Source organism: Grampus griseus (assembly GCF_964374135.1).
Source record: "Grampus griseus genome assembly, chromosome: 1".
NCBI lineage: Eukaryota > Metazoa > Chordata > Mammalia > Artiodactyla > Delphinidae > Grampus > Grampus griseus.
Genome location: NC_139017.1, coordinates 18,662,487 through 18,688,900, shown reverse-complemented (window position 1 = coordinate 18,688,900; position 26,414 = coordinate 18,662,487). Strand labels below are relative to the sequence as shown.

General features: G+C 39.7%; 1 protein-coding gene across 1 annotated transcript in view; it reads right to left on the bottom strand.

The window, feature by feature from the left end:
* Positions 1-26,414, bottom strand: part of MARK1 (microtubule affinity regulating kinase 1) — a gene marked incomplete at its 5' end in the record, with an annotated part of 141,203 nt that continues 114,789 nt past the window's right edge. The window contains 9 exons of the mRNA XM_082658238.1: positions 1-2,595; positions 6,437-6,481; positions 12,654-12,905; positions 13,899-14,063; positions 15,342-15,442; positions 19,292-19,485; positions 19,790-19,943; positions 22,531-22,643; positions 23,673-23,772. Coding sequence (XP_082514364.1) covers positions 2,241-2,595; positions 6,437-6,481; positions 12,654-12,905; positions 13,899-14,063; positions 15,342-15,442; positions 19,292-19,485; positions 19,790-19,943; positions 22,531-22,643; positions 23,673-23,772 — 1,479 coding nt within the window. The 3' untranslated portion in view covers positions 1-2,240. The remainder of the gene's footprint in view (positions 2,596-6,436; positions 6,482-12,653; positions 12,906-13,898; positions 14,064-15,341; positions 15,443-19,291; positions 19,486-19,789; positions 19,944-22,530; positions 22,644-23,672; positions 23,773-26,414) is intronic.

Genomic DNA, 26,414 nt, shown 5'->3' with positions numbered 1-26,414 from the left:
ATTTAATATTAGGGATGTTATAGCAAATCATACTTAAACAGAAATGAAGGAAATCCTGATATCACATAGCCAGTGAACATAAACTGGTATTTATTTATGCAAACATACTATAAAATTCCTCTAAATCTTCAAAAAAAAAGTTATGTCGCCATATAAAATGGGAAAATCTAAAGTGAATATTAAGATTTCATTTCTAGTTCATAAAAAATATTGAAGTAAAATTCCTTGCCCATAAACACAGAATCAGAGTGAGAAAATGCGAAACATCAGTTTTTTGCCTTGGAAAAGGCATGTCTATTTTTTAAAAAGTGTTTTAATTGATAGGAACTCCAATAAAAAAGACTAAATTTTTCTTGTCATAATGACATCTTGGAAACCTACACAGCTTTCCCCCCATCAACTAAATTTAGCACACACAAAATAAACTCCCCATACAGAATACTTTTGCCCTAGAAAACAGGTAATTCACATTCTGATAAAGAGCAAAAGACAAGTGCTTTATTATGAGAACTGTTCAAGTAAAATTTCAGTGTGCACCAGTGAAGGTGAATAAAGATTTGCGTCAATTGTTTTGAATGAACACTAGGTTAAAAAGGGGCTACACAGTTGTTGGGTTTTTTTTTTTTCCAAACACCATCCTTTGCTAAGGCAAAAATACACTTCATTTTAGAACAGAACTTTACAGAAGAAAGCTACGTCACAGTACAGTACAGATCACCCTAGTCTGGAAGCCATCATGGAATGGCACATCACCTACGCTTAGAGCTTTCTAATGTAGGCTAGAATTACAGTATTCAATCACAGCTTTATTTTCCTTTAAACTGATAAAATTGGAATACACTTTCTATTTCTCAGGAGTGTGAAGATGGGGCCCATATGCTGATATTACAGTAATTACAACATTAAATAACATTGCACAGTCAACCTCCAAGGCTAATTCAGTAGAAAATAACAAGTATTAAAATGTACCTTTACTAGTGGTTTTACATCGCATCTATCACTAATTATGAAAGAAAAGTAGGCAAATGCCAATTACAAAGCTGCACATTATAGGCACAATGATGTGGAATAAATACAAGAAATCTGGCAAAATATTAAAAACAAACAGGTCACATGGGAACCAACTGAACAACCACATAAGCGTAAATCAATAATATACTGCTATAAATAGCATGTTTTGCTCGGAAGTCTCTTAAGTAATGACAGATATGTGCCGGGGGTGGGTGAAGAGGCTGGGAGGCGCATGAGGCAAATGCTCCCAATGCCAGTTAATTCCTGAGGTGGCATTATTTCTTAACTGATGCATTGATCAACACTGTAAAGATGAGTTTGTGCTATGAAACAGTCCCAATATTATTGTACTTCCGCAATTAATGCTGTGGGATTTGGAAGGGAGCAAACCTAAGTGACATTTTACATTATAATAGCCAGATGAAGTACTGATTCTTTTAAATTTTGCTGCTACAATTAGCAGTGGGCCAGAAAATACTTTAAAGTTCAAAAGAAATTTGATGTAGGTTTAACTTCTTCCCCAGTACTTCTTAGTCAGCTCAAGGCAAAGCTATTATTATTTTCACGTACTTTATTTTAAAAACGCTAAGTGCCAACACTGTAAACATTTTGTATCTTCTCAACTAAACCTTGTCTGATAACAAGGATAAGAGCAAAGATAAGCAGGAGTAGTTCTGTGTATAATAAAGCTGATCTATTTATCAGCTTCTGGTTTAAATTTAAATATGATTTAAAAATAATTTTAAAAAGTCCATGCTATAATTGTAAAGACTATTTCTGTGCACTTTTAATTCTGGACACAACTCTCAATTTTTAAAATTGCATGATGGAGGTAAGAATTTAAAAAACCCACCAGAATGTAAATAACAGAAAGAACATTTTCAACTCAAAGCATCAAACGTACATTTACGTGCAGAAATCTAGACAACTATACAGGTTTTTCAGCAATCATCTGTTTTATTATACAACTCTATAAACAGAAAATGAACAGAAATACACAATATACTTACCTGTACATGTGAACCTACTTTCTTAGCTACAGATATTTATTATAGTTCATACTGACTTTAATTTTACAGTTCATAACTATGTATAACCTTATTGCAGTAAGGGCAAAATCTACATGGGGAGATTCACAGGCCGATCACATTAAGCATTGCCAGTACATTCAAAAACTGTACCTCATATATGGATGTATCTTCCCTGATCCTGTATAAATTTGAGTTTCTTTACAGCTTAAGCTCATTTGCTATTTTAGATGCAATGTTCTTAAAGGCAATAGAAGTCCCGGATATTCGCTTGAAGCGGACCCCATTGAGGGACAGCCGTGGCAACTTGCAGACCTCCATCTCCCACTGCACAAGGCTATCCTGCCTGGCATCTCCATGGACACAGAAAAGCAAAAACCTCTCTTTTTGTTCATAATCACAGTTATTTGCGTCTAACACTTTCCGGATTTCTCTCATCATGTCACTGGGGTCCATTGAACTAGTGGTCTTCATACTCCACGTGAACCGCAAAGAACGTGGCTTGGAATCTTTACCCTCCTCCTTGTCTCTTTCTTTTGGTTCCCCTGTTGTACTTCTGGAATAAGAGGACAGAGGGGGGAAAAAATGAAAACAAAAATTCCATTCAGCAAAGAAATCAAAACACACATAAAATCTAAGTGGTCATAACCCAGTGCTTAATAAAACTACCCAGTTTGCAGACTACCTTCAAGCAGATACAAAGATTTGTATCATCTTGCTGTTACAAAAACCAGACTCCAGGACGCCATCTGTTTTGACTTTTATTAATATCTTCCATTTAAAATAGCACATTTTCTTAAAGATATTTGTTTGTGGGAAATAAGTTTGCATCCCAAAGTAAAAAATTTAGTACTTTTCCTCCATATTTCTCCGTTTAAGTTGGAAAATGCATATCCTCCATTTTCTGTACATTTATACAAAATGGATACCACCAGCATGCTGCTTATAAATACACATTTTTGAAATACAATGAAAAATTTCCTTTCTTTTTTACCTTTTTTGGGTAGGAGAAGGACAGGGGACAAGGAGAGCAGTAATGGCTACAGAGGGATTACTTGTACCTGATGATGCTGTGAAAGAACGTGGTACTGCAATGGGGTGAAGACGTCAGGCCACACCACACGCAGGAGTGCAGACATCAGGTCTAATGATTTCAGCGTTTTGCTAAAGACATCCTTCAAACAGTCTACAAGGCTCCACATGATCTATACTCCAACTCCCAACCCCAACCCTTCATCTATTATTCTCCTCCTTGCTCCCATCAAGACCCACTGGCCTCCATACTATTCTCCGAACATACGGGCTATGCTCTTGCCTTATGGCTCTAACACAGGCTGTTCCCTCTGCCACGAATGCTTTTCCCTCACATAGATGCATGACTAACTCCCTCACTTCTTTCAAGTTTCTGCTCACTTTCTCCATGGGGTCTACCCTAACTACCCCACTGCACCCCCAGCTCCTACACTGGCATGGCCAACCTCCTCACCCTGCTATTTTTTCCTCTATAGTACTTATCACATTCTTACATAGTATTTAATTCATTTATTATGTTTATTATTTATTGTCTGTCTCCACCGCTAGATTGCAAAGGCCAGGAGGGTAAGGAGTTTTGTCTGTTTTGTTCACTGATACATCTCAGACATTTAGAACTGTGCTAGGCAAACAGTAGATGATTAACACGTATTTGTTAAATGAATGAACCTTATTGGATTTTCCTTATCGTAGGTCTCCCATAAATAATACAGTATCAGAAAACCTACTTCAAATAATCCAAGAAAGGTAAAATTCATAGATTACTTATGATTCAGAAGATGCTGTAATTAAATTTGTTGAGCAATTATCCACAGATGTCACAATTTTAACTTGTTAATCTATCTCACTTACATGTGATTTAAAGAAAAATATGATGTACTTTGAAAGTTTATATTCTACTATATAAATATTTTGTATCTGTTTATAGATTTTATATCACTACCATATAAAGTATATTCACGTATACATTTATATGTATCGATTTTTATGTATACATTTACATATGCTTTCCTCCTCATTCCTAGATATCTGGGCTGACAGAGCTCTGCCACCTATGCAAGCTTGAGAAAAGCAGGAAAGGAGTAAGTACAGAAAATAAATTTCCAAAGTATGGAGAGCATTTATCTCAGTGGCTTCTCTATTATTCTCTTTTTTGCTCACTGAATCTAAGCCATGGCATCACAGGCCTCTGGGTGTGCAGATCCGACCAGTATCATTCACTGGGACCACGTGTACAATGCGGGCCATGGAATCAGCCTGCTAGGGTGGGGACGCACCCACGACATCACTTGATTGAACACTCATTTTCAAAACAGAACCGATGGCTAGGAAATGTAAATTACTTTCCTGAGGTAATAGAGCTAATGAGTTGGAAAGCAAAGACTAGAAATCAGATGTTTCATTCCAAGTATAGTTTTCCTTCCATTCCCTCAAGGAAACCTGGTGACCTTAAGACAACAGGCACATACGAGATATTTTTCTACCTGTATTTCAAAGGCATCAGCACTGGTAACATTAACTGTAGAAAGTGCCTGGAAATACTGACACCAATAGTAACCACTAACATTTACTGAGTACTTACTAGGTACCAGGAACTGTTCTAAGTGCCTAACATGTATTATTTACTCATTTACCCCTCACAACAACCCTAGGAGGCAGTCAGAATGAGGACGCATGGGCACAAACAGTTAAAGTAACTTTCTTAAAAGTTATACAGCGAGGTAAGTGGTACAACACAGCCAACGCCCACGCAGTCTGCTATTCACCACCTGCCCAACCATCCCTCTGAAAGGACAGAACCTCACTGTAACTGGTTTGGTCCCCGCGATGCTCCTTACTGCTTATTGATCTGTAAATTGGATACTTTTCACTTGGTTGTTATGAGGATTAAATGACCAGCCAGTACCTTATAGATAGTAGGTATCAAATAAGTTTGCTCAAAAGCAAAACAGACAAACAGACAAAAAACCAAAAAGCAAAATTCAACCATGACCAAACAAAAGAGACACGTAGTCACATTAAAAAGATAAATGCATGCAGATTAACTGCAACATCAGTAGCGACTTGTGACCCTACACACGATTAAATGTCTCAGAGGAAAATTGAGTAGAAAGACAGGTTGGGATGCAAGAAGGGGGCTCTAGACTAAGGGAGGGAGGAGTTGAAAACGAGAGTCCTGCATGTTTACTCAATAGGCAGAAGGACATTAAAAATATTTGTCCTGCCTCTCCTTGGCTCCCTACTATGGTGATTCAGGTACCTAACTCAAAAAAGAAATATTTCAACGACTATGACTAAACATACATACAGCACAGTTCGTAAAATAAAAAGACTACAGAGGAATGCTCGTTAAAGTCTTTCCATAGCTCATTGTTTTACGTTTCAAATAATTGTACAAAGGAGAAATTAAACTGAGGCTTGTGTTTAGCTGCTCAAATATAATTCCTGAGTGAAGCTGGGCCTCTGTCCTACTGAGGAACTGCTTGTTAAGGTTCTGAGACTTATACTGGACCCCTTAATGCTGGTGTACACTCGAAATAATTGAATGCCTTCGTTTCTTAAATTTCCCATTTATAAATATGAACACAAGTACTAACATGTCACTAACGTGGGCCCCAGACCAGCGGCATCAGTGCCCCTCCCTGACAGTCACAAACCCCAGGGGTGGGGCTCAGCCACCTGCCTCCTCAAGCCCTCCGCCTGATTCTGAATGTGCTCAAGTTTGAGACCCGCTGCCAGAACGAACACACAACCAGTATTAAATGTCAAGTAACCCATAAAGTACGGCAGGGTGAGAGTTTTGAAATGCGGTCCACGAATGAAGAGTCCCCTAAAATATATTACTAATATCACATCTTCCTATGTATTTGGTAACCTCCATGTTCTGCATTATTTGACTGAGACTAATGTTTTTTTTTTTTTTTTTTTTGCTGCGCCACGAGGCCTGCGGGGTCTTAGCTCCCCGACCGGGGATCGAACCCGAGTCCCCTACAGTGGAAGTGCAGAGTCTTAACCACTGGACTGCCAGGGAAGTCCCAAGACTGATTTTATTTACATCATTTTAGTGAGAAAAGGATCAGTACATTTTAATCTATTAATTCTTCTGCGAAGACATGTTTTTTAAAGGACAGAAAGGCTATAAAGCATACAATTCAAAATAATGTTTAGAAAACACAAACTTAAAGTTAATAAACTTAATAAATGCTAGGCAACATTAGGAAAACCCATACCAATATAAAATTTTAAATACACATACTATCTAGTTATTAGTTCTATCCATGTTTATTAAGCGCTGTAAGTATTTCAAAAGTACGTCTTCACACACAGGGACCTATAGCAGCGAAGTATTAATAGTGGCTCCTCACCTTGAAGTGTCGGCTCTGCCACTGGCTTCGCCTTCACTTGGATCCCTCAAAACAAAGTGAAGGTTGAGATTTAATGATAAAAGTGAAAAAAATACCAAGAAAACCTACATCTAAAATGATTTTAAAATAAACTTCTAGCAAGACAGATTTCTATGACTAGTCAGTCTAATACCATTTCTTATGTTTTTCATCACAACCACACTTGACTACCATTTATTGAGCGTCTACTGGGTATATTGTCATAGAGGAGATGCTAGGTGATGGTTTAGGATTTTTACGTGATCTTCCAATTCCCAGCCACGATTTTAAAGTCATAATTTACCTCTTGGTTTAGCTTAGGTCAAACTAAAGTCAAAACTATTTAATAATTATCAACAGCAAGGTTTAACTTCATAATGGTTATTAAACATGGTTTGAGTAGTCGCTCAATTTAGAAAAATATAAATTAATCTTGCAGTTAGAAATAAAGCTCAACACATAAGTACTTCTAAAAATAAATACTAGTTTTTAAATATGCAAGTAACTTATTTCAGAAGTTATGCTAATGATTCATGCACATGATAAAATATTATAGCAAACCAAACAGCCTATCCAAGCAGGTGAGTCTAAAGACATGAATTCAAACTTAAACAGAAACATTGATCTTACCTGGACATCCACCTGTGAAGTAAAACCAGGAAAACTCCACTAATTGTTCTTTTGTTGAATGTAATTAGTATTTTTGAAGTCTGCCAAAATTTTAACTGTCATTTTCAAAGGTAATTAAGTATCTAACATAGGAGTATCAAGTTATAAACCAGTTTAAATAGATTAAGAGAAGGCTGGTGATAGCAAAATACTATTAAATAGCTGGAAAAGTCACCAACTGAAACCCTCAAGTCCACATTTTCTTAATGTTTTAACCATTTCAGTAACATTTATATTATTTACGTAAAATAAATGCAACAGGAATAAAATCAGTGCCACCTTCCTCATTCCCCAAATTAAGAAAATCCAGCAGTACAATAAGCTCTAAAACTTCAACTCATGGTTAAAAATATGAATGTCTTATATGCTTCTCAGGGTCTTTAACTCTAGGGCTTTCTTGACAAAAATATTATGTAAAAACCACTTTCCTATCTGAATTAAAAAGGATCATAAGATGCATTCTCACATTCAAATGGGGTTTCTTAAATTTCTATTTTTAATAACTAGCATTTTCATTGGGAGGTATAATAAAAGTTCAAAGCCATCTACACAAACCTATTTTTATTATAGCACACTGAAATAAACCAAACATTTTTTGAGCAGGCTCAAAGTGAAATGTATATTTTGAGTTACATGTAGATGTACTGAAGGGCAGTCCACCAGCTGGGTAAGAAAGATAATAATGCTGTTGATTCCTGCTGCTAAGATAAAATTCCTTTAGCAGGAAGGGACATACGTCTCACTGGACTCTTCTGTCCTATTTATACTTTGCCTTATGAATCACTGCTAGCAGACTGCTGCCCAAGTGTAAGCATTAGGAATGAAACATCCCTTAGACCCTACTTCCCTTGCTGTTAATTGTGGAAAGAGCAACTGACTCGTCACATCGTTTCCCATACCCTGTTCCTGCCTTCCTGGATGCCACTAGGAACACTGACTGGAAGAATTTCTGCTATTTGGCAATGGTTTCAAATAGTCCAGTTAAGTCAGCTCCCAGCAGCCATGGTGGGAAGCATCTAGGGATACAGAACGTGCCGCTGGCTGTAACAGCAAATGCAGTGAAGCATGGTTCTCCGATATTTAAAACTTAAAGGAAAGCCAAATATCTTATATATAATCAGCTGAACCAATCAGGTTACTCCCTATGTAAGAACTATGGTTAAAAAATCCTAAGGTTTGATCCAATCTCCTGTTTGTACAGTAGGTATATAGCACTGATCCAAAGCATATCATTCTAAATGCTATTTAAAAGACTTTGGAAATAGTACGTCTACATCCTCCCTTGACAGATTAGTCTAGTATAAATCGCTTTCCTAATTAGAAAGTTCTTTCTTAAAACCAGAAAACAACTCTCTCATGTGGCCATTCTGGTGTCCGGCTTCTTACTGGCCAAGGAGAACTACTAGCTGGTTTCTTCTTTGTGATAATGGTTTTCAAATACATGAACGATTAACTCTGGACTATTCTTTATCCTTCTTTTCTTAAAGCTTAATAACCCAAATTCCTTTACTTTTTTCCCCTATAAAATCCTATTTTCTTCATCTTTTAACGCCTTCAGTGGCACGTTGGGGACTTAGCTGGTCCCCGAGTCTGGAGGCGTCTTGGCCCCTGCACTGTGCTCAGAGCCAGCCCTGCCCCCCAGCACCCCGGGTGCCGGTGAGGGTCCCACGGGGTCGTCAGCGTGCGGCCCCATTTCTTCAGGCTTTAGGCAGAGTGAAGTGAGGAAGGCAAAGGGAACAGAGAGAAAGGCCGGCCTTGAACCCACGATGGAATTAAGAAGACGAGACCAGTGGGAAGGACGATAACCTGACGGCTGAGTTGAGAGTGTTAAATAATGAGGCCCTGAGAGGTTCTCTAGCTTATCTCTAAGCCTCCAGCCCCCGAAAGCTCAACACGCCGCAAACGCAGAAAGATCAGCTGCCCGTCCCGTCTGCCAGCTGCTAAAGAGCTCAGCAGGTTCATCCCGGGACGGAAACCCATGCTTGCTTGTCTTCCCGCATTAAGTCGTCAGGGGGGTATTAGATGGTGTCATCCTGAACCACAAAATGCTACCCTCATGCACTGCTGCGAACGCAGACATACTTGTAAAGCCAAACCTGTTCGCAGGGTGACAAGCGGCCTCGGAGAAGAACTGAGCGTTTTTTCTCTTCTCTCACCAAATCCAGAATCAATTAAAATATGTTAAAAATCAAGACATTAAAAAACCCTCTCTAATTTCTGACGAAGAACAGCAAACAACCTCCGCCCTCCCTTCTTTCCCCACCAAGCCCCCCCCCCCCGCCCCCTGCCAAAACCGTCTACTAGATGACACTGTTCAAAGCGCGATAAGGGCATGGTGGAACCTTAGAAACTTCCACGCTAGCTCCCCTCACAGGCTGGGTCTGAACACTCCTATTCCCTCAACCTTGTTCTCTCTTTCAGGACCTGCCCCCTTCAGAGCGCTTATCAGAATGTATTACAAGCTTATCTGTTTACTTTTTAAACTGTCTTCCACACTACTCGTCCGCTCAGTAGATGAATGCCTACTGAGTGCCAGAGTACGCGGCAGAGGAAGCACCCACCGCTGGGCAGGAGATTCAGCACAAAACAAAGCCAGCCAACGAGCCGACTGCAGACCCCTGTTCTCACGGAGCACGTCTCCTCGGCAGAGGTGGACGAGGAACAACTACGTAAAGCAAACATACTATCTCAGGTCGTGTTAAGTGCTACAGAGAAAAATAAAGCCGGAAAAGGGAGTGTCGGGAGGGGGAGGGGATGATTTTCAACATGGGGTTGAGGAAGGCCTCGCTGAGGAAGTGACAGTCCCGCGAAGACCTGAAGGAGGTGTAGAAGCCAGCCACGCGGGTATCGGCGGAGTATGAAATCCTGAACAAGTGTGCCTGGTGTGCCCAAGGACAGTCAGGTGCCCTCTGGGGCTGGTGGGGAACCAGCAAGGAAAAGAGTGGGAGAAGATGAGGTCAGAGCAGGAACGGGTGGCCAGACTATGGAGACCACTGGCAGGCTCTGAACTGCACTCTGAGTGAGATGAAAAGCAAGCTAAGGATTTTTTTATTTTTTGCGGTATGCAGGCCTCTCACTGTTGTGGCCTCTCCGGTTGCGGAGCACAGGCTCCGGACGCGCAGGCTCAGCGGCCATGGCTCACGGGCCCAGCCGCTCCGCGGCATGTGGGATCTTCCCAGACCGGGGCACGAACCCGTGTCCCCTGCATCGGCCGGCGGACTCCCAACCACTGCGCCACCAGGGAAGCCCCAAGCTGAGGAGTTTAAATTGAGGACTTACATTGTTGTGAACAGAACAGGAGGACAAGGGCAGAAGCTAGGGGACCTGTGAGGACGTGGAATATCAACAGTGGTTTAGACCGTGAAGGCAGTGGTAGGAGTGCTGGAAGCAGCTAAATCCTGGAACTGTCGTGAAGGCAGAGCCAACACAACCGCTCGTGGAACTGACATGTGGTAGGAAGAAAGGAGGAGTGAAGGATAATCCAGGCTCAGGGTCTGAGCAACCAGAAGGATGGTGTCGCCGTTACCTAAAATGATGAAGGAGGAGAGGGGACAGCTTGAGGAAGAGAAGCGGGAGCTGAAATCTGGACAGGTTCTGTTTGAGAGTCTGTTACACAATGAGGTGGAGAGGCAGAGCAGAATACTGGATACGGGAGTCTGCCCTTCCGAGGAGCGGCCTGGGCTAAAGATCTAAACTGGGATTGTTAGCACATGATGGAGTTTCATGTCATGGGCCTGAGTGAGATCACCAAGAGAGTGAGGATAACCAGAGAAGAGAATGTGTCCAAAGACCATGCCCTGGGGTAGGCTGGCATTTAGAGGTCAGGGGGAAGGGCAAAGAGACCCGAAAGAACCAGCAAAGGAGCCTGAGAAGGGATAGGGAGCCCGAGAGGGCGGAAGCCAAGTAAGGAAAAGGTTTCAGCTTTGTGGAGTGTCGTGAGACCATCAGCGACTCGCAGGAATGGAGGGGCTGCTGGCTAGAGGGCCCGGCACGTAGTAGGTCTTCACATTTGTTGAATGCCTACATGGCAATCTTCTTGTCTGGTGTTCCTTACTACATTCCCTCTAGAATCTAAATTTTTATCGCAACGTAAAGAGCAATATTTTGCACAATGCTTAATGTACAGTTAGTAATCAAGCATTAAACTCAAAACCTGTTTTTCTTCACCTTAAAATTAATCGTGGATTAACCAGGAGAAAGTACCGGGTTTTAAAAATGGATTTAAATTGTCAGCTAAATTCCAACTACTGACAACCTAACTACTGCCCTGCTGACGGCCGGCCAGCACTCCTGTCCCACTGTCATGCTGACTCTGGGGGGGAGCTTTCAGGTCTTTCTCTGTCGATGTGTCATGGTAACTGCCCAAGCGGTACAAAATCTCAGACTGATACGGTTAGAAATGGATGTTGCATGGGGCTATGTTTAAAGTAGTAAATTCAGCTGTGTGATCTTGGGCAAACTGATCCATTAACAGAGTCTATAAACAGCTCCAAGGAAAGGTGAGAGGCTAAGGACACTGCTTCTCTTTTCCACACACGCTATCTGAAATCCTAGGAACACTAAAAACATGGAAAATTAAGTACTGAAGTACTGTTTTTGCTGCAAGTACAAAACCTTCTTACTCATAACTTTTTATTTCCTCAAACAACTGCCTGCTACGGAGCCTGAGCTTCCCTCCCGAGTCAGGAACCCCACAGTGCCTTGCCTGCTCTTTCCTTTCTGTTCACGTTCATTGTATATCATGGCTGGTGATGTCCAGTCTGATCCTTCTGGGGCTGTCCGAACCTTGAGGGCACAGATGCTGTCTCTTTATCTTTGAATCCTGTTCAGCACCTGGCACAGGGCTTGGTTCATACGGGACTTTCATGGGCTTTTAGTAGGACCTGACAGCACACCAAACTTACGTCAACCTGCACTGTGTTCAGCAACTTGTATCATCAATGTGTATTACCCACTTACGCTTAATTTTTAGAAAAGGGTACAATTTCATTATTCTACTGGATTAGGTTACTACACTTGCATTCATTTTGTGTTTACCGTGTTCTGATGTTAGGATTTTATGATATTAAATTACATAAGTAATCTCTGTGATTCCAATACGTAGGCTTTTTATAAGGAAGAATAAAAGGCAAACAATATATATTATTAGTGAGCAATTGAAGAGTATTCTTAAGAAATACTACTTGAAGGATAAAGGTAAAGCCATATTTAATTCCTTTTTCTAAATCAAGGCTTTTAAGTAGAGGATACTTTGTTCGAACACACATTTTCGATGTCAAGTTTTGCTCTTTCTGCTCTATTCTATAGTATTCTTAAATTCTCATTTTGTTCTTTTGTTTTTCTGTCTTTTCCTTAAGGGAATAGACTTTATGTCTTCCTTGATCTTTTTCTTCCAACTTCTGTAAAAGAGCACGTCTAATGAAATGTCATAAAACCATTCTGGAAAATCACTGTAGAGACTGAAGAAAACAACGAATCTTCTTTGTTAATTCCTAGAGGACAGAAAACACCACAATATGTTGGTACTGACCTGCGGACGAATTTGGACGTTATTTTGCTTATTATACCAGTTGACGTGCCCCTCCTGGCGTGTGCAAATGCCCCCGTTTCATGCGAGGGGGAAGCGGGCGGCCCGTTGTAGGCAGCGCCGCGGCGCTCGCGGAGCTGCTCTCCATGGAAGGTGCTGCGGCTGGAGCTGCCCCGGGGGAAGCGGGTTCGGTCAGGGGTGGTGGTGCTGATACTGTGAGCAGACGGGGAAGCAGCGGGCGCGCGCTGGGCTGTACTGCTGGGACACATTGAGACGTATCTCTCAGAATACTGGCAGAGAAAGGTTTCACTTACGCTAAAAACCAGAAGAAAACTGCCATGGCTACTTTTATTCGGCCCTATTCTATTCTTTCCCGTCACAGATGTGATGCATGGGTTGACTGTAATTACTGTTATCGCCAGAGACGGATGACATTTCAGATTCAAACTAAATGCCTTTTATAAAAATTTAGTTACTAACGATTAAGAAATTACTGAAACAGGGATACAAAGATATACACTCTTCAGTAGCAGGAATGCCAGACAAGGGGCACTGCGTGCAAATTTTTTTTTTTTTAACTATTCTCTTAAACTATTCGGCAATGTAGAACACAGATTTTACTGTTTATCAAAAAGCCTTTGAATTGAAGGCTCATTTCCTATTTATAATTTCGGCCTCAGTGATAGCAAATGCTACAGGACACCACCACCGTGATTAACAAATCTCACTATCAAACATTTTCCTGAATTTGAGAAATCTCAACATACAGAAATACCAGAAAAATAGTCATTTAACTTGATAAGTGAAAGGGCTCTTCATGATCATCTGTTTCATCACTGACAGGAAAACGAAAAGTTCTTCTTAAGAACAAGTGACTGGCCAGAGCCGAGAAGATTAACGAGGTCTCAACCCCTAGTCTCATGGGGTTTTGTCGGTTTGTTTTTAAACCATAAAAACTCAATTTAACTGAATGATAAACTTGGCAACAACCCTTTACTTTATGGAGAGATTTAAAACAAAATCCTTGAAGAAAATTCCTCCAGAAAATGATTTAAATTGTAAGCAACATTTCTGATAACTGCTAGGGGATGTAGTAAGTTTATGGTACAATTCAACTTTACCTCTGCCACAAACAGTGAATCTTCGAAAAGCTCGTAATGGGATGGCTATCTTGTATTTTTGTATGGTGCAACATTTTTTAAAACTCTTTTTAACGACAAACAAAATGAGATGCAACCAGCATGTTACCCGGGTCTGTAAGCTTCAGAGCTGTCTTTAATGGTCGGCAGTGTAACTTTAATAGGATGACCAGAAGCGGACATGGACTTCTGGTGGCGGGGTCGTGCTGAGGGGACAGCGGAAGCCACGGCAGAGCCTGCAGAGGATATGCTGCTCGCGGACATCTCCGTGAGGCTTTCAACATAAGACAGTCGAGAAGACCGTGGAATGTAAAAAAGAAGAAAAACTACAGTTTACTAAAATTTAAGAACTAGATTTTTAAAAGTCTAAATTGACTAATACCTTTCATGACTGAAACACTCAGAAATCAACATTAGCGTTATTATTACTAACACCAATATTCTTGTCAAAAGTGTACAGGGGGAATTTTCCACCACCTTCCACGGAAAAGATCTCACACACTCTTGTTCTATACATGTGAATCTGAAAAGCATGACATTATTTTTATGGATAAAATGATTATGATTACAGACAGTTTTCACTTTCCAGCAATCACAGTTGCATGTGACGTGTTGCTGTGGTTCACTGTCCGCTATTCAATAAGAATTCATAATTGTAGCAAAAATCCTATCTCTGGAAACATCATCAAAACACTTTTAGTTCATCTCTTTAATCAATAGGTTAAACTGTTATAGACTAAAGGAGCTGCAGATTAGGATTTAGTACAGGAAAAAGAGTAAGTTAGAAATCAATTCCCAACAACCTTTCTAGCCTAAAGGATCTTAGGTCCAAGGAGGATTCATGTACCTTTCTATGCCTTATAATAACATTTACTTTAAATGCCTCTTAACTGAGAGGAAACAAGTGTAAGAGTGGTCTGTCAAGTTTGCTGAAATGACTAGGGATGGAACTAGATGGAATTTTATTAGAAAAGACTCCCCCTGTCCTTTTGTCATATACTGATGAGCAGTCCTTAACTCACACGATGAAAAGAACTTAGATTTTTTAAATAATAAAATATGATTTATCACTATTTAAAATAAAACCCTTCGAGAACCGTATGCTTCTCAATGATCAGTTGAGATGGCCACATTTCTTTAGAGGAAGGAAAACAAAGCCTTCATTCTTTGGATATAATGATGACTTGATAGGGGGTGGGTGGGAAGGAAGAAGATAAGAAGGAAGCAGCAAGGGTATAAAAGAGTAAGGCTCAAATAATGAAGATCAGATTAGGATGCTATGACAGGTTTTGCTATAGGGAATTATTTACTAGCGTATTTTATTCAGAAAAGTCACAGGTTAAGACATTTATCTCCTGTTTTCCCTAAACATTTTTCCATTGCTCCCTTCTGGTACATGTGAGGAGGTGCCTTAGTAAGAATGGTTGGTTGCAGTCTAACTAGCTGTTTCGTGTTTCCTTTCGTCTTGACCCATTCAGCTACAGGAGTTTTACCCAGAGCACTAATGCAAAGCAATGACAAAGGTAGCCCTGCCTGTCACTGTGACAGTTACCTGCTGTCTTTTCCATTCTGCAGTGCTGTGTATCGATCTGTGGTTCTTTCACAGACGTATGTATTCCTTCTTGCCATGCTACCTCCAGGATACACATTGTTCTTTAAGAAGGAAAAAAAACACATTAAAATATTCTAACTGTATTTGTGGAAAATCAAGAGAAGTGAATTTAAGCTGCAAATAACTGAAAAACATCTGTGGTAGAATTTTCATTTATCAGAATCTTATATCAACAAATTCTATCTCCCACCCCTCTCCCTTGTAGGAATAAAAGGCAAAGCACAGCAAGCATCGCACAGTTTTCTTAGTTCACTGTCCTACAGCAGTGGTGAACAACTGTTTGGAAAAAGCTGGGTTTTATTCATGCCTTTGTAAGCTGGTGATAGGGAGAAGGCCAGGACAGTGGCACAGGCAGCTTGAGGGGACTATGCACGAGAGACACCCCACCCTATCATTACAAACAGGAAACCTGGGGCCCTGAAGATGGAAGGCCACCTGGAAGCCTGTGGGTGAACCTTCTGCACCTGCTGGGGAAAACCCCACAGCCACTGGTGATGTTAAGAGACCAAAGCTCCAGGGTCACAGGCAGGCCCAGCTGAGGACACCAACACTGTGTGCAGTGCCACTCTGGGAATACTTCCTCTTTTCAGCTACATAGATATACAGTGTGTTTTTTTAACTAATAAATCCCTAATTTTTGAACATTTAATTATTTTCTACTTTGCTCTTATAGACTACTGAGGAGGTTTAACTGGAGATTAAAAATTTAGAGGAGAGGACTTCCCTGGTGGTGCAGTGGTTAAGAATCCACCTTTCAATGCAGGGGACACGGGTTCGAGCCCTGGTTCGGGAAGATCCCACATGCCACAGAGCAACTAAGCCCATGCGCCACAACTACTGAGCCTGCGCTCTAGAGCCCACGAACCACAACTACTGAGCCTGTGTGCCACAACTACTGAAGCCCATGCGCCTAGAGCCTGTGCTCCACAACTAGAGAAGCCACCGCAATGAGGAGCCCACACACCACAACGAAGCGTAGCCCCCGCTCGCTGCAACTAGAGAAAGCCCGCGCGCAGCAACAAAGACCCAGTGCAGCCAAAAATGAATGCACGAATGCATTTATTTTAAAAAAATTTAGAGGAAAAATCCTGTAAATAAATAACAGAAAATAGGGAAAAATCCTGGAAAAGTATAAAACCACCAAGATATTACTAGAAGTCTGTAAAATTATCCCATGGGCACCAAATGTAGCAATATAAGCATATTCACTTCTGATAATTTCACTGTTTTGGGTGAACTGTCACATGAGTAACCTAATTTTGAACAAATTCCTTGTCAGGTCATGCTACCATACATCCTGTGGAGACCTCTAAAACGTTTCTGGTTGTCTTCAGTAACATTACTTTCCTTCTCAAAGTGTGACGGGTGAACAGTTTCTCCTTCAAAACTGTGCCTTCCAGGTTTCTGATCCTCACAAGCTGCCTCCCTGGCCTTGTCCCTTTGATGGCAGTGATGCTAATACTAAGTGGCTAAGAGAAGAATTTCTCTACCAGAATCTTTTAGCTTATGTTTAAAAAAAAAAAAAGATAAGTAAGTGTGGCATAGTTAGTTTAAATTTAAACCAATGCCTTAGTTTTTATGCCTTTTTAAAATTTACATATGCTTTGAATACCCACTATGCGCGTGATCACTAATGATTCTGAGGAAGCTACCGTGTCAGCGTGTAACAGGAGAACATAAATATGGGGAAACAACAGTGAACAATGCAAGGCAGCACATAGCTACGAGCTAAATAACGTGGTCCAGCAATCAGAAAGGCCGACAAGATCACTTTGGAGCATCAGTCCTAGGAGGCTCCATCCAGGAGGCAGGACTGGAAATGATCTATAGAAATGGGATTTTCATAATGTGCAGGGGGAACTTTAAGCAAGAGCACTGCATAAAGACAGGGGTGGAAACAGCTGAGAATATTCATGGGAAAATATGACCAAGTTGAGTTGAATGACAGGTAATCTAGCAGAGTAGCAGGAAATAGGGGATGGAATTCTTTCTTTCTGTTATATGGGGTGATGACACTCTGGAAACTGTTCTCTAGTTGATGTTTAGATAAGAGGAAATGATGACTTGTCTAAAAAACTACTTATAAAAAATGTATTAAATCTATTATAGTTAAATCATTTCCAAACAGACCAGCTGGAATGTAAGTGGCTGTATCCATTCATCCTTAAAGTGGTTATGTACATCTGTTTCATAGACCAGAAGGTGATGATCAAATCACATATTTTTTTAAAAAAATATGGTTTCCATTAACTGTGTAAGACAATGGGTATTGGGGAGTTTAACCCATTTACAATTAAGGTTATGCTGGGCTTCCTGGTACCTTATTTCATGTTTCTATTTAAAGTGTCTTTATGTTTTTTCTCTCCTTTCCTACTTTCCATAAGCTAAATCAATTCCTTTTCTTCTGTTGGTTTAAAAGTTATCCATTTTAGTTTTGTCCTTATATTTCTTGCCCTTAAGTTCCTGAATTTATTTTTGCTTATCACTACAGTTGTCCCTCAGTATCCGCTGGGGATTGGCTCCAGGACCCCCTGCGGATTCCAAGCTCTATGGAGGCTCAAGTCCCTTATATAAAGTGGCTGAGTATAGTTGGCCCTCCGTATCCACAGGTCCCGTGTCTTCAGGTTCAACCAAACACGGATGGACAGTGAGAGCCAACTGTACCGATTTCTTACCCTTACCCCTACCTTCCCTTCCAAGGCATATGCTTTTTCCTTTAATTTCTATCCCTATCCTCACTTCCTGGATATTATTCAGAATTTTGGTTCTGAATTTTCATTATTTTTTTTCTTTTTTGTGTATGTTACCACATACATACTTTAATAAGTTAGTTGATTGCTTTCAATTCCCATATATTTTACGGCAAAACTTGACATACCTTTCTCTTACTGTAAGAGTACTTCCTCAAACAGTACAGTGTTTTCAAATGGGTCACTGTATCACAAGAGTTGAGGCACTTTACTCATAAGAATATGCTTATTGTACCTTTATGTTTAAATGACAGTTTGGTTGGGTATAAAATTCTGTGTTCAATGTGCTTTTCTTTTGATACTTTAAAAATATATATATTTTTTATCCATTTATCTTCCTGCATCCATCTTACTGTTGAGAAATCAGATGTCAGTCTGCATCTTGCTCCTTTTAAGGTCACCTGCTGTCTCATTCTGGGACCTTTGAAGTTTTTCCTCTTTGCTTTTGGTATCCATATATCCCACTTTAATGAGCCCAGGAGTAGGTTTTCCTTCTTGCTTCTGTTTTCCCTTTTGAGACCTTTTAATATGAAGTTTTCCATCTTTTTAAATTATTATTTCTTCTTCAAATATTTTCTCCCTTTCATTTTGCCCCTTTTCCTTTCTATACTCCTATTTCCTAAATGTCACTAATTCTACTTCTATCCTTTGTATGTCTTAGTTTTCTTTTATATTTTCTCTTTATTCTCTGCTGCTGTCTTATAGGGGGACGTCTCAATCTATCTCCCAGCTCCCATTATATAATTTCTATAGTTTGCTGTTTTAAGTGGATAATGGGAGCTAACTCTATAAAGTAATTATTGTTGTAGTCTGCCTTCATTCAACAGTTTATTTGTAAACATAAAATTAAATGCACCAATATACTATCAAGTAAATATTACAAACATGAAAACTGAGGCAGGAAAGTTTAATGTACTGTTTTGTGGTAAGGTTAAATGTTATTTTAAGAATTCACAGTTTTTATTCTTAAACTGCATTTATTAGAAGCTTGGCCCCCTTTGCACGTTCTTTAAGTGTATAATTCACTTTAATATTTTTAAACTTGAAAAGAAAAGATAAAATTTTTTAAAATCTTTAAACAAAAAAATTCTGACAACAAATAACTACAGCATATTGCAATTTGCCAGACTATTTACTCACACTTGGAATAGTTGAAGACTTTTTCCTTTCTGGCCCTACAAGAGGGCTTGTAGTCATCTCACTTTTTGAACCAACTGTTGTGCTGCCAAGTTTACGAGCCACGTCTTTGTCCCACTCCTCTTTCTGTTCACTTTCCACGCTGTTAGCCTGAGGCCTTTTGGTATATGATACGGCAGGGGGAATGGATGGACCAGCTGTAATTTTTTAAAAAGCATAATTAGCTGAAGAGCAACTGACATATTTTCTTCTAACGAACAAAAACTCCATTAAAAATATCTTTATTTGCATACTTTACACTCTGAACGAAGATTATACTGTTTGATTACAAAAATTAGGTCAGCCCCTGAAAACAGGATTATATTTATCATTCAATAATATAAAGCTGTGATAACTGGGAATGATACAAGAACATAAACAAGTGAACTGTATAATGCTTAACAAAAAATGCAAGTCTGGGCAGACTCAGTCTGTCTTTCCACATATCTGACTTTCCCCCACCATGATCACTAAAGCGTCGTTGCTTCTGATTTGCTGAGATGCTCCGCTGGACCTTCAGGTGAGCAGGGGACTGCAGAGTGCTGTTGTTTAAGTCACTGTTGGGCCGTGACCTCTGACACAAGTTTCCACTGGATAATGATTCACCACCTTCAAACTATAAGAAGAAAGACCACCAGCATTTTAAAATTAAAAAAAGTTCATAGAAACAATATGCACGCTTGATTTTTCTAAGTTATTCCAAGTCGTACATGGAGTAATCAGAACTAAGAAAATTTAAAAGTTTGGATACAGAACTGCAAGTTGGCAAACAGGAAGGGAGGGAACTGGATACAACATCGTTTCACAAATACATGTCATCTTCTGTTATCTTGTACAAACGGCTTTGGGTCCTTCTGGGTCCAAATAATAGCTACCAATTATTGAATGGTTATTATATACTAGCCGCCATGCTGAACTTTTTATATATGTTACTTTGTTTAATCATTACAACAAACCTATGATCTATTAACCTGTACTTTTTAGATGGAAAAACTGAGGTTAAGAGATTCAAGAGACATCTTTGGGATTTGAATTCAGGTATAGTTGAGATTCAAACTTAGGATGAAATCTAAAATTTCAACTTCATACACACACAAACACACACACATTTTTTGTTTTGTTTTGCTTTCTCCACCACATTTACAGAACAAAATTTGGTTTATTGACTCTGATCAAGAAATTGCATCTGCTTAGAGCTAAGCATGGTGTACTGGGGATTGATACACTTTCCCTCTCTCTGTAACAAAGAAGTATTTTGTTGCCAGCAAACTTCTGACTGAATCACTGGCATTCTAATGGGAAATCGAAATTCATATGTAAAGTTGCTAATGATAAAGAGCAGAGAAATACTGATGATGAAAATTTTAATAGATAACAGCTAACACAGAGCACATAGTAGTGTGCCAGGAGCTGTTCTGAGGACTTGAGAAGTATTAATTCCTTTAAACCCTCTCAGTGACCCTAAGAGATAGGTACTATTGTCATCCTCATTTTATAGATCAGGAAACTGAGGCACAGAGAAATTAATTGCCTAAGTCACACAGCTAGTTAGTGGCTGTGCTGGGGTGGGGGAGGGGTGGGAATTCAAACCCAGTGACCCTGGTTCCAAAGTTCAGGCTCTTACTACTTATAGTAGCTTCATTCATTTATATTCAATGCAATTCAAACTTCATTTTAATTCATGCACGGGCTGGGTTGTATGCTTATAAAATTAGTGTTTCCTTTATACTTAAATTAATAGGAAAATTAAAGATCTCAGGAGTGAAATCTAAAATCTAGGTAGAGGCAGTTCAAAGACTTTAGAGATAACCATTTGGACTATTTCCCACTTCTTAAAATTCTCTTGCCTTGGCTTCTTTGATGCCACCTCCCTAGCTATTAGCATCTCTACTGAAGATCCCTCTCCTCCGCTATAGGAGTACCTACCTAGTAGGGTCACTGAGAGGATTAGATGAAGTAATACATGTAAAGTCCTTAAAACAGTTCCTGGCACATTACTGTGTGGCCCTCTGATGATGAATCCCAAATCTGTTCATGCTCTTCAACTCATTCCCTTCAGATCCAGATCTTTATATCCAAATGTCTACTGAACAGCTCCAACCAACAGGAATCTCAAATTCAACCACCCGGAACTGAACAAACCTCCCATCTTCCCACTAAGGTTCACTCTTTTCCTATCTTGGCAAATACATCTTACAAAACCAGTCACCTATGCTAGAAATCTGAGAGTCTCTTATCCTTCATTTCCAACAGGTTATCAAATACTGTTAATTCAACCTCTTACATGTCTTGGCCTGTTGTGGGTGCCTGTCCCCTTATGTCCCTGAGTATCCTGTACATCCCCCTAATCAGAGCACGTTCCACACTGTACCATACTGTGGACCGATTCTCTCCCCTCTAGACTGACGGCTCCTTGAGAGCAGAGACCTTCCAACCTTTCTATTCCAGTACTTAGCATAGTTTCCGGTACAGAGTAGGTTCAATAAATGTCAGCTGAATGTACTGATTCACTACTAGTTACTATCTAATTATAAATAATTTCATCCTACTCTACAAAATGCCTCCCACAGATGTCTAATTTTCAACCAACTGTCAAAGCTCTGGGCTGTTTTTGACTCTCAATTTATACCTTTATATTTTGCTGTCCCAAAGGATCATCAAAGGTTCAATCACAATTGGCAGAGAGTGACTTCCTTGCTCTCTCTCCCTATTATAGACCTCAACTGGCCTTGAGAATTTCCAACTGAATGTATCAAAACACTTGACACTCTACAAGGCAAAATATATCACCAAAAAACCTTTTCCTGGGTTCCCACCTATACATTTTGTTTTCAATGCTGTCACCTCCTTTTGTTTCAGTTGCTGTCTTTTTCTGCCCACCCAAAATAACCGTGTTACCTCTGGCAGGGCTGTTGCACTTGGGCTGCCAGAGACATTCTCAAAGACGTGACTGTGAACAGGGCCTCTCAGAGCTAAGCAAGGCACTATGCCTGCTCTTTCAAAACAGAATCTCTCAGTATTCGGAGATAAGGTGAGTTCACAACTCAGCAACTTGGATTTTGACTTCTGATAAATAAGAATGTTAGGGTCTTTGTATTATTTTTGATACAACCTAAAATATATTTGCCAACATTATATCTATACTTAGCTGTGACTTAGCTCAAGAAGTAATTCACATTAATCTGAAAAGGTGAAACACTTACTTCAGGTGGTTTTCTACCTAGAAGAATATAAGTAGCCATGACTTCATCATATTTCTGATTTATTAAGGCATCATTTATCTCATCTCGGGCAAAACCCATGGTGACCATGATGTCTAGAAATAGAAAACAACAAAATTCAAATTTTCTGAAAATGGGTTTATTTTAGTAAAGAAACCAACAAAAATGGGCAAGTTTGCCCACATCGGATATGAAAACTAAATTCTGAACATTTAAAGTGTAACTTTAATTGTAAAACTTCTGGATTACTAATATACAGACACCGTGTAGTTACAGATACTGTACATCCCCAATTTTTCATGCAGAAATGATCTACATTGTGGGTTAATATATTCACAGGCTACTCCATTTCTCATTGCCCAGCACATCCTTGAGCTGAGCTCCTTTATCCAGCTCCACGTAGCACCTGTCTCTCTGTGACACACACAGAACACCTTCTCTCTCTCTCGACACACCCTCAGCCACTCAGGGAGTGGTTTCTCTCATCTCTTAACAATTTCTGCTTTACTCTTTGGAAGGCTTGAATCCCACAGTTCTTTCTGATCAGATTCCTAACACCCTACAACGCCCCTCCTCAGCCATTCTGCCTTCAAGCCAGACAGGAGATGACTCAACTGTGAGTTGCTGATGGCTCTGGGAATGAAGAGAGGGAACCGGTTGGGAGTAGAGCACTGACTGGGTGTGGGAGGATGGACCCTGCTGAGACAGTGGGAAACAAAGGGGGAGCCAAAGTGTTCCTCCCTCTAACTCAGGGCCTCTACGCTTTTGGTTAAAATACATGCTATGTTTCGCTGATATTTATCAGTCGGATCAGTGCTGATTCTTAAATCAGTCATTCCTCCCGTTAGGAATTGCTGAAAGAAAAGAATGAGGTTTATATACGTTATCTTAATTTTTATATCACTGTTGCCAACAACTGGTTTAGATTATAATATATGAGAACAAAATAAGGAACTTGAATTTTGCAACGTTTAGTGTATATCTGGAGAAAGAAAAGATGATAAAGCAAGTATTTTTCAAATAAAAATTGCTTCCCATTTACATTTTAAACACGATTTTGGGAGACTAAAGGACTCTCACTTTTAGCCTAGGGACCACCCCTCTCACAGTACTTAAATACTTACCTATTCTTTTTGCGTCATTGAAATCTGGTTCAGGCTCAGCATATGGCTTTAGTTCTTCTTCTTCATGACCAACATTCATCCATCGATCTTTCATTATTTGCTAGGAAATAAACTCTACATTATGTTTGGCCAATCAGAACATTCGACCACTTATATTAGCTCATTTTTAGTAAATGTGAAACTTATTGGTTCAGTCAACAAGAATCGTGATGTTTTCAAACTAAAGTTACTGTTTCTAGCTTGATTAGCAGGTCAACAGGAGGTGTAAGATTTTGGGACATACTTATATATCTTATGACAACTCTAAGCATCACCCCACACACCACCAAATGAACTGATTCAAAATATACTGCCTGCTGTCTATGCTCCTCTAAAAGGAATATTTTCACATTTGAAAATTTTAATATAAAAGCCCACTGATTTTAACCTCTGCTTCATTTTTACATTTGAGATTAATGAAGAGATTTTTTTTCCTGGTCTTCTACCAAATATATACCTGTAATTTAAAAATCATCACTTACTAAAACATTAGGAAAGAAGAGATCATGGGAAATGGAAATCAGAGTCAGTAATGACAATATAGCTCAGAGAATATGGGAAGAGAGAACAATCAAGATTTAAGCCTGGAATTAGGAATTAGTAAGAATCAGGGTGAAAACAGACGTTGGTGTGCATTACCAGAGTCCAATTTAAGCTGAGACTGTGAAACAACAGTCAATCCGGGGCTGTTAAAAGGCAACCCAGAGGGCGCAGCCTATGGAATGAGGAAATTACTGGCAAACCATATATCAGATAAGGGGTTAATATCCAGAATCTATAAAGAACTCCTACAACTCAGTAACAACAAAAAACTGCCCAATTAAAAAAATGGGCAAAGAACTTGAATAGATATTTCTCCAAAGGATATATACAAATAGCCAACAAGCATATAAGATGCTCAACATCACTAATCATCAGGAAAATCAAAACCACAATGAGATATCACTTTGTATCTGTCAGGATGGCCAGTGTTGAAAAAAACGAAAATAACAAGTGTTGGTGAGAATGCGAAGAAACTGGAACCCTTGTGCGCTGTTGATGTGACTGTAAAATGGCGTTGCTGCTGTGGTGAACAGTAAGGAGGTTCCTCAATAAGCTAAAAATGGAACTATTATATGATTCAGCAACCCCACTTCTGGGTACCTATCCAAAAGAACGGGAAACAGGATCCTGAGGAGATATTTCATACCCATGTTCAATGCAGTGTTATTCAAAATAGCCAAGATGCAGAAACAATCTAAATGTCTGATGGATAGCCCCATACTTACTTCTTATAACCACTTTGAGCAATGGTAATTTAGGTACATTATCCAACTAATTTAAATAAAAGTAGACTCACTACAAATTTAAAAAATAACAATGCTATCACCAAGTCTTTAGTGATCATTCATCAATAAAGTAAAAGTGAGGCTTCCCTGGTGGCGCAGTGGTTGAGAGTCCGCCTGCCGATGCAGGGGACGCGGGTTCATGCCCCGGTCTGGGAGGATCCCACATGCCGCGGAGCAGCTGGGCCCGTGAGCCATGGCCGCTGAGCCTGCGCGTCCGGAGCCTGTGCTCCGCAACGGGAGAGGCCACAACAGTGAGAGGCCCGTGTACCGCAAAAAAAAAAATAATAATAAAAATAAATAAATAAAGTAAAAGTGTCAGGGAGGGTGCACATCAGGAGAAAATAAATTTTGCAAAGCAGAGCTGTAAATTCCTGCCACATGATTTTCCAAAATATCAAAGTCCTTCCTGTTCCTCATCTGCCTCCTCCCAAATAGTATGTCTGGCAGAAGCCTAGACAGTAATCAGGCAGCAGCATCTGCAGAAGGAAAATTCTGTTGCTGGCAGAATTTCCTAGGTTGCATGGTGAATGCATAAAAATCCTCAAAGAATACGATGAACCACTTAGGACAGCTACACAGTACAGTCAGCCCTCCGTATCTGTGGGTTTAGCATCCTCAGATTCAACCAACGATAGATAGAAACTATTCAGAAAAAAAAAATTCCGGAAAGGCCCCAAAAGCAAAACTTGAATTTGTGACATACCAGCAACAATTTACATAGCACTTACACTGTATTAGGTGTCATAATAATCTACAGATGATTTAAAGTATGTGGGAGAATGTGCACAGGTTATATGCAAATACTACACACCATTTTATAGACGGGACTTGAACATCCACGGAGGTTCCTGGAACCAGTCCCTGTAATCCAGCCCATCTAGTCCTTGACAACTTTACTCACTTCTGCAGCTGGACTGCACAAATATATGGAGGTGGCAGCTCAGAGAGTGCTTAAAAATGGAAGTCTTGAAAAATGTTTAAAACAAATCTATAACATAACACATTATAACTTAACTATACTTCAATAAAATAAATTAAAAAAAAAAACCCAAATCTATAACAAACCCCACCTCTCCACACAAACACATCAGTACAAACAACGGGATCTAACTGTCCTTTTATCAACACATTACATTTTTGGGGCAGCTCTCTGAATGTTTGTTATTATTACGATGAATGAGAATGGGCAAACAAGAAAACTAACAAACATAAGCTAGACATAAATACTTCTGCTTTTTCAAATGAGCTGAAGTTAAGTCCTTAGTGATGTTCTCAAATTTAAGAGCACAATATATATTTTTTAACATCTTTATTGGAGTATAATTGCTTTACAATGGTGTGTTAGTTTCTGCTGTATAACAAAGTGAATCAGCTA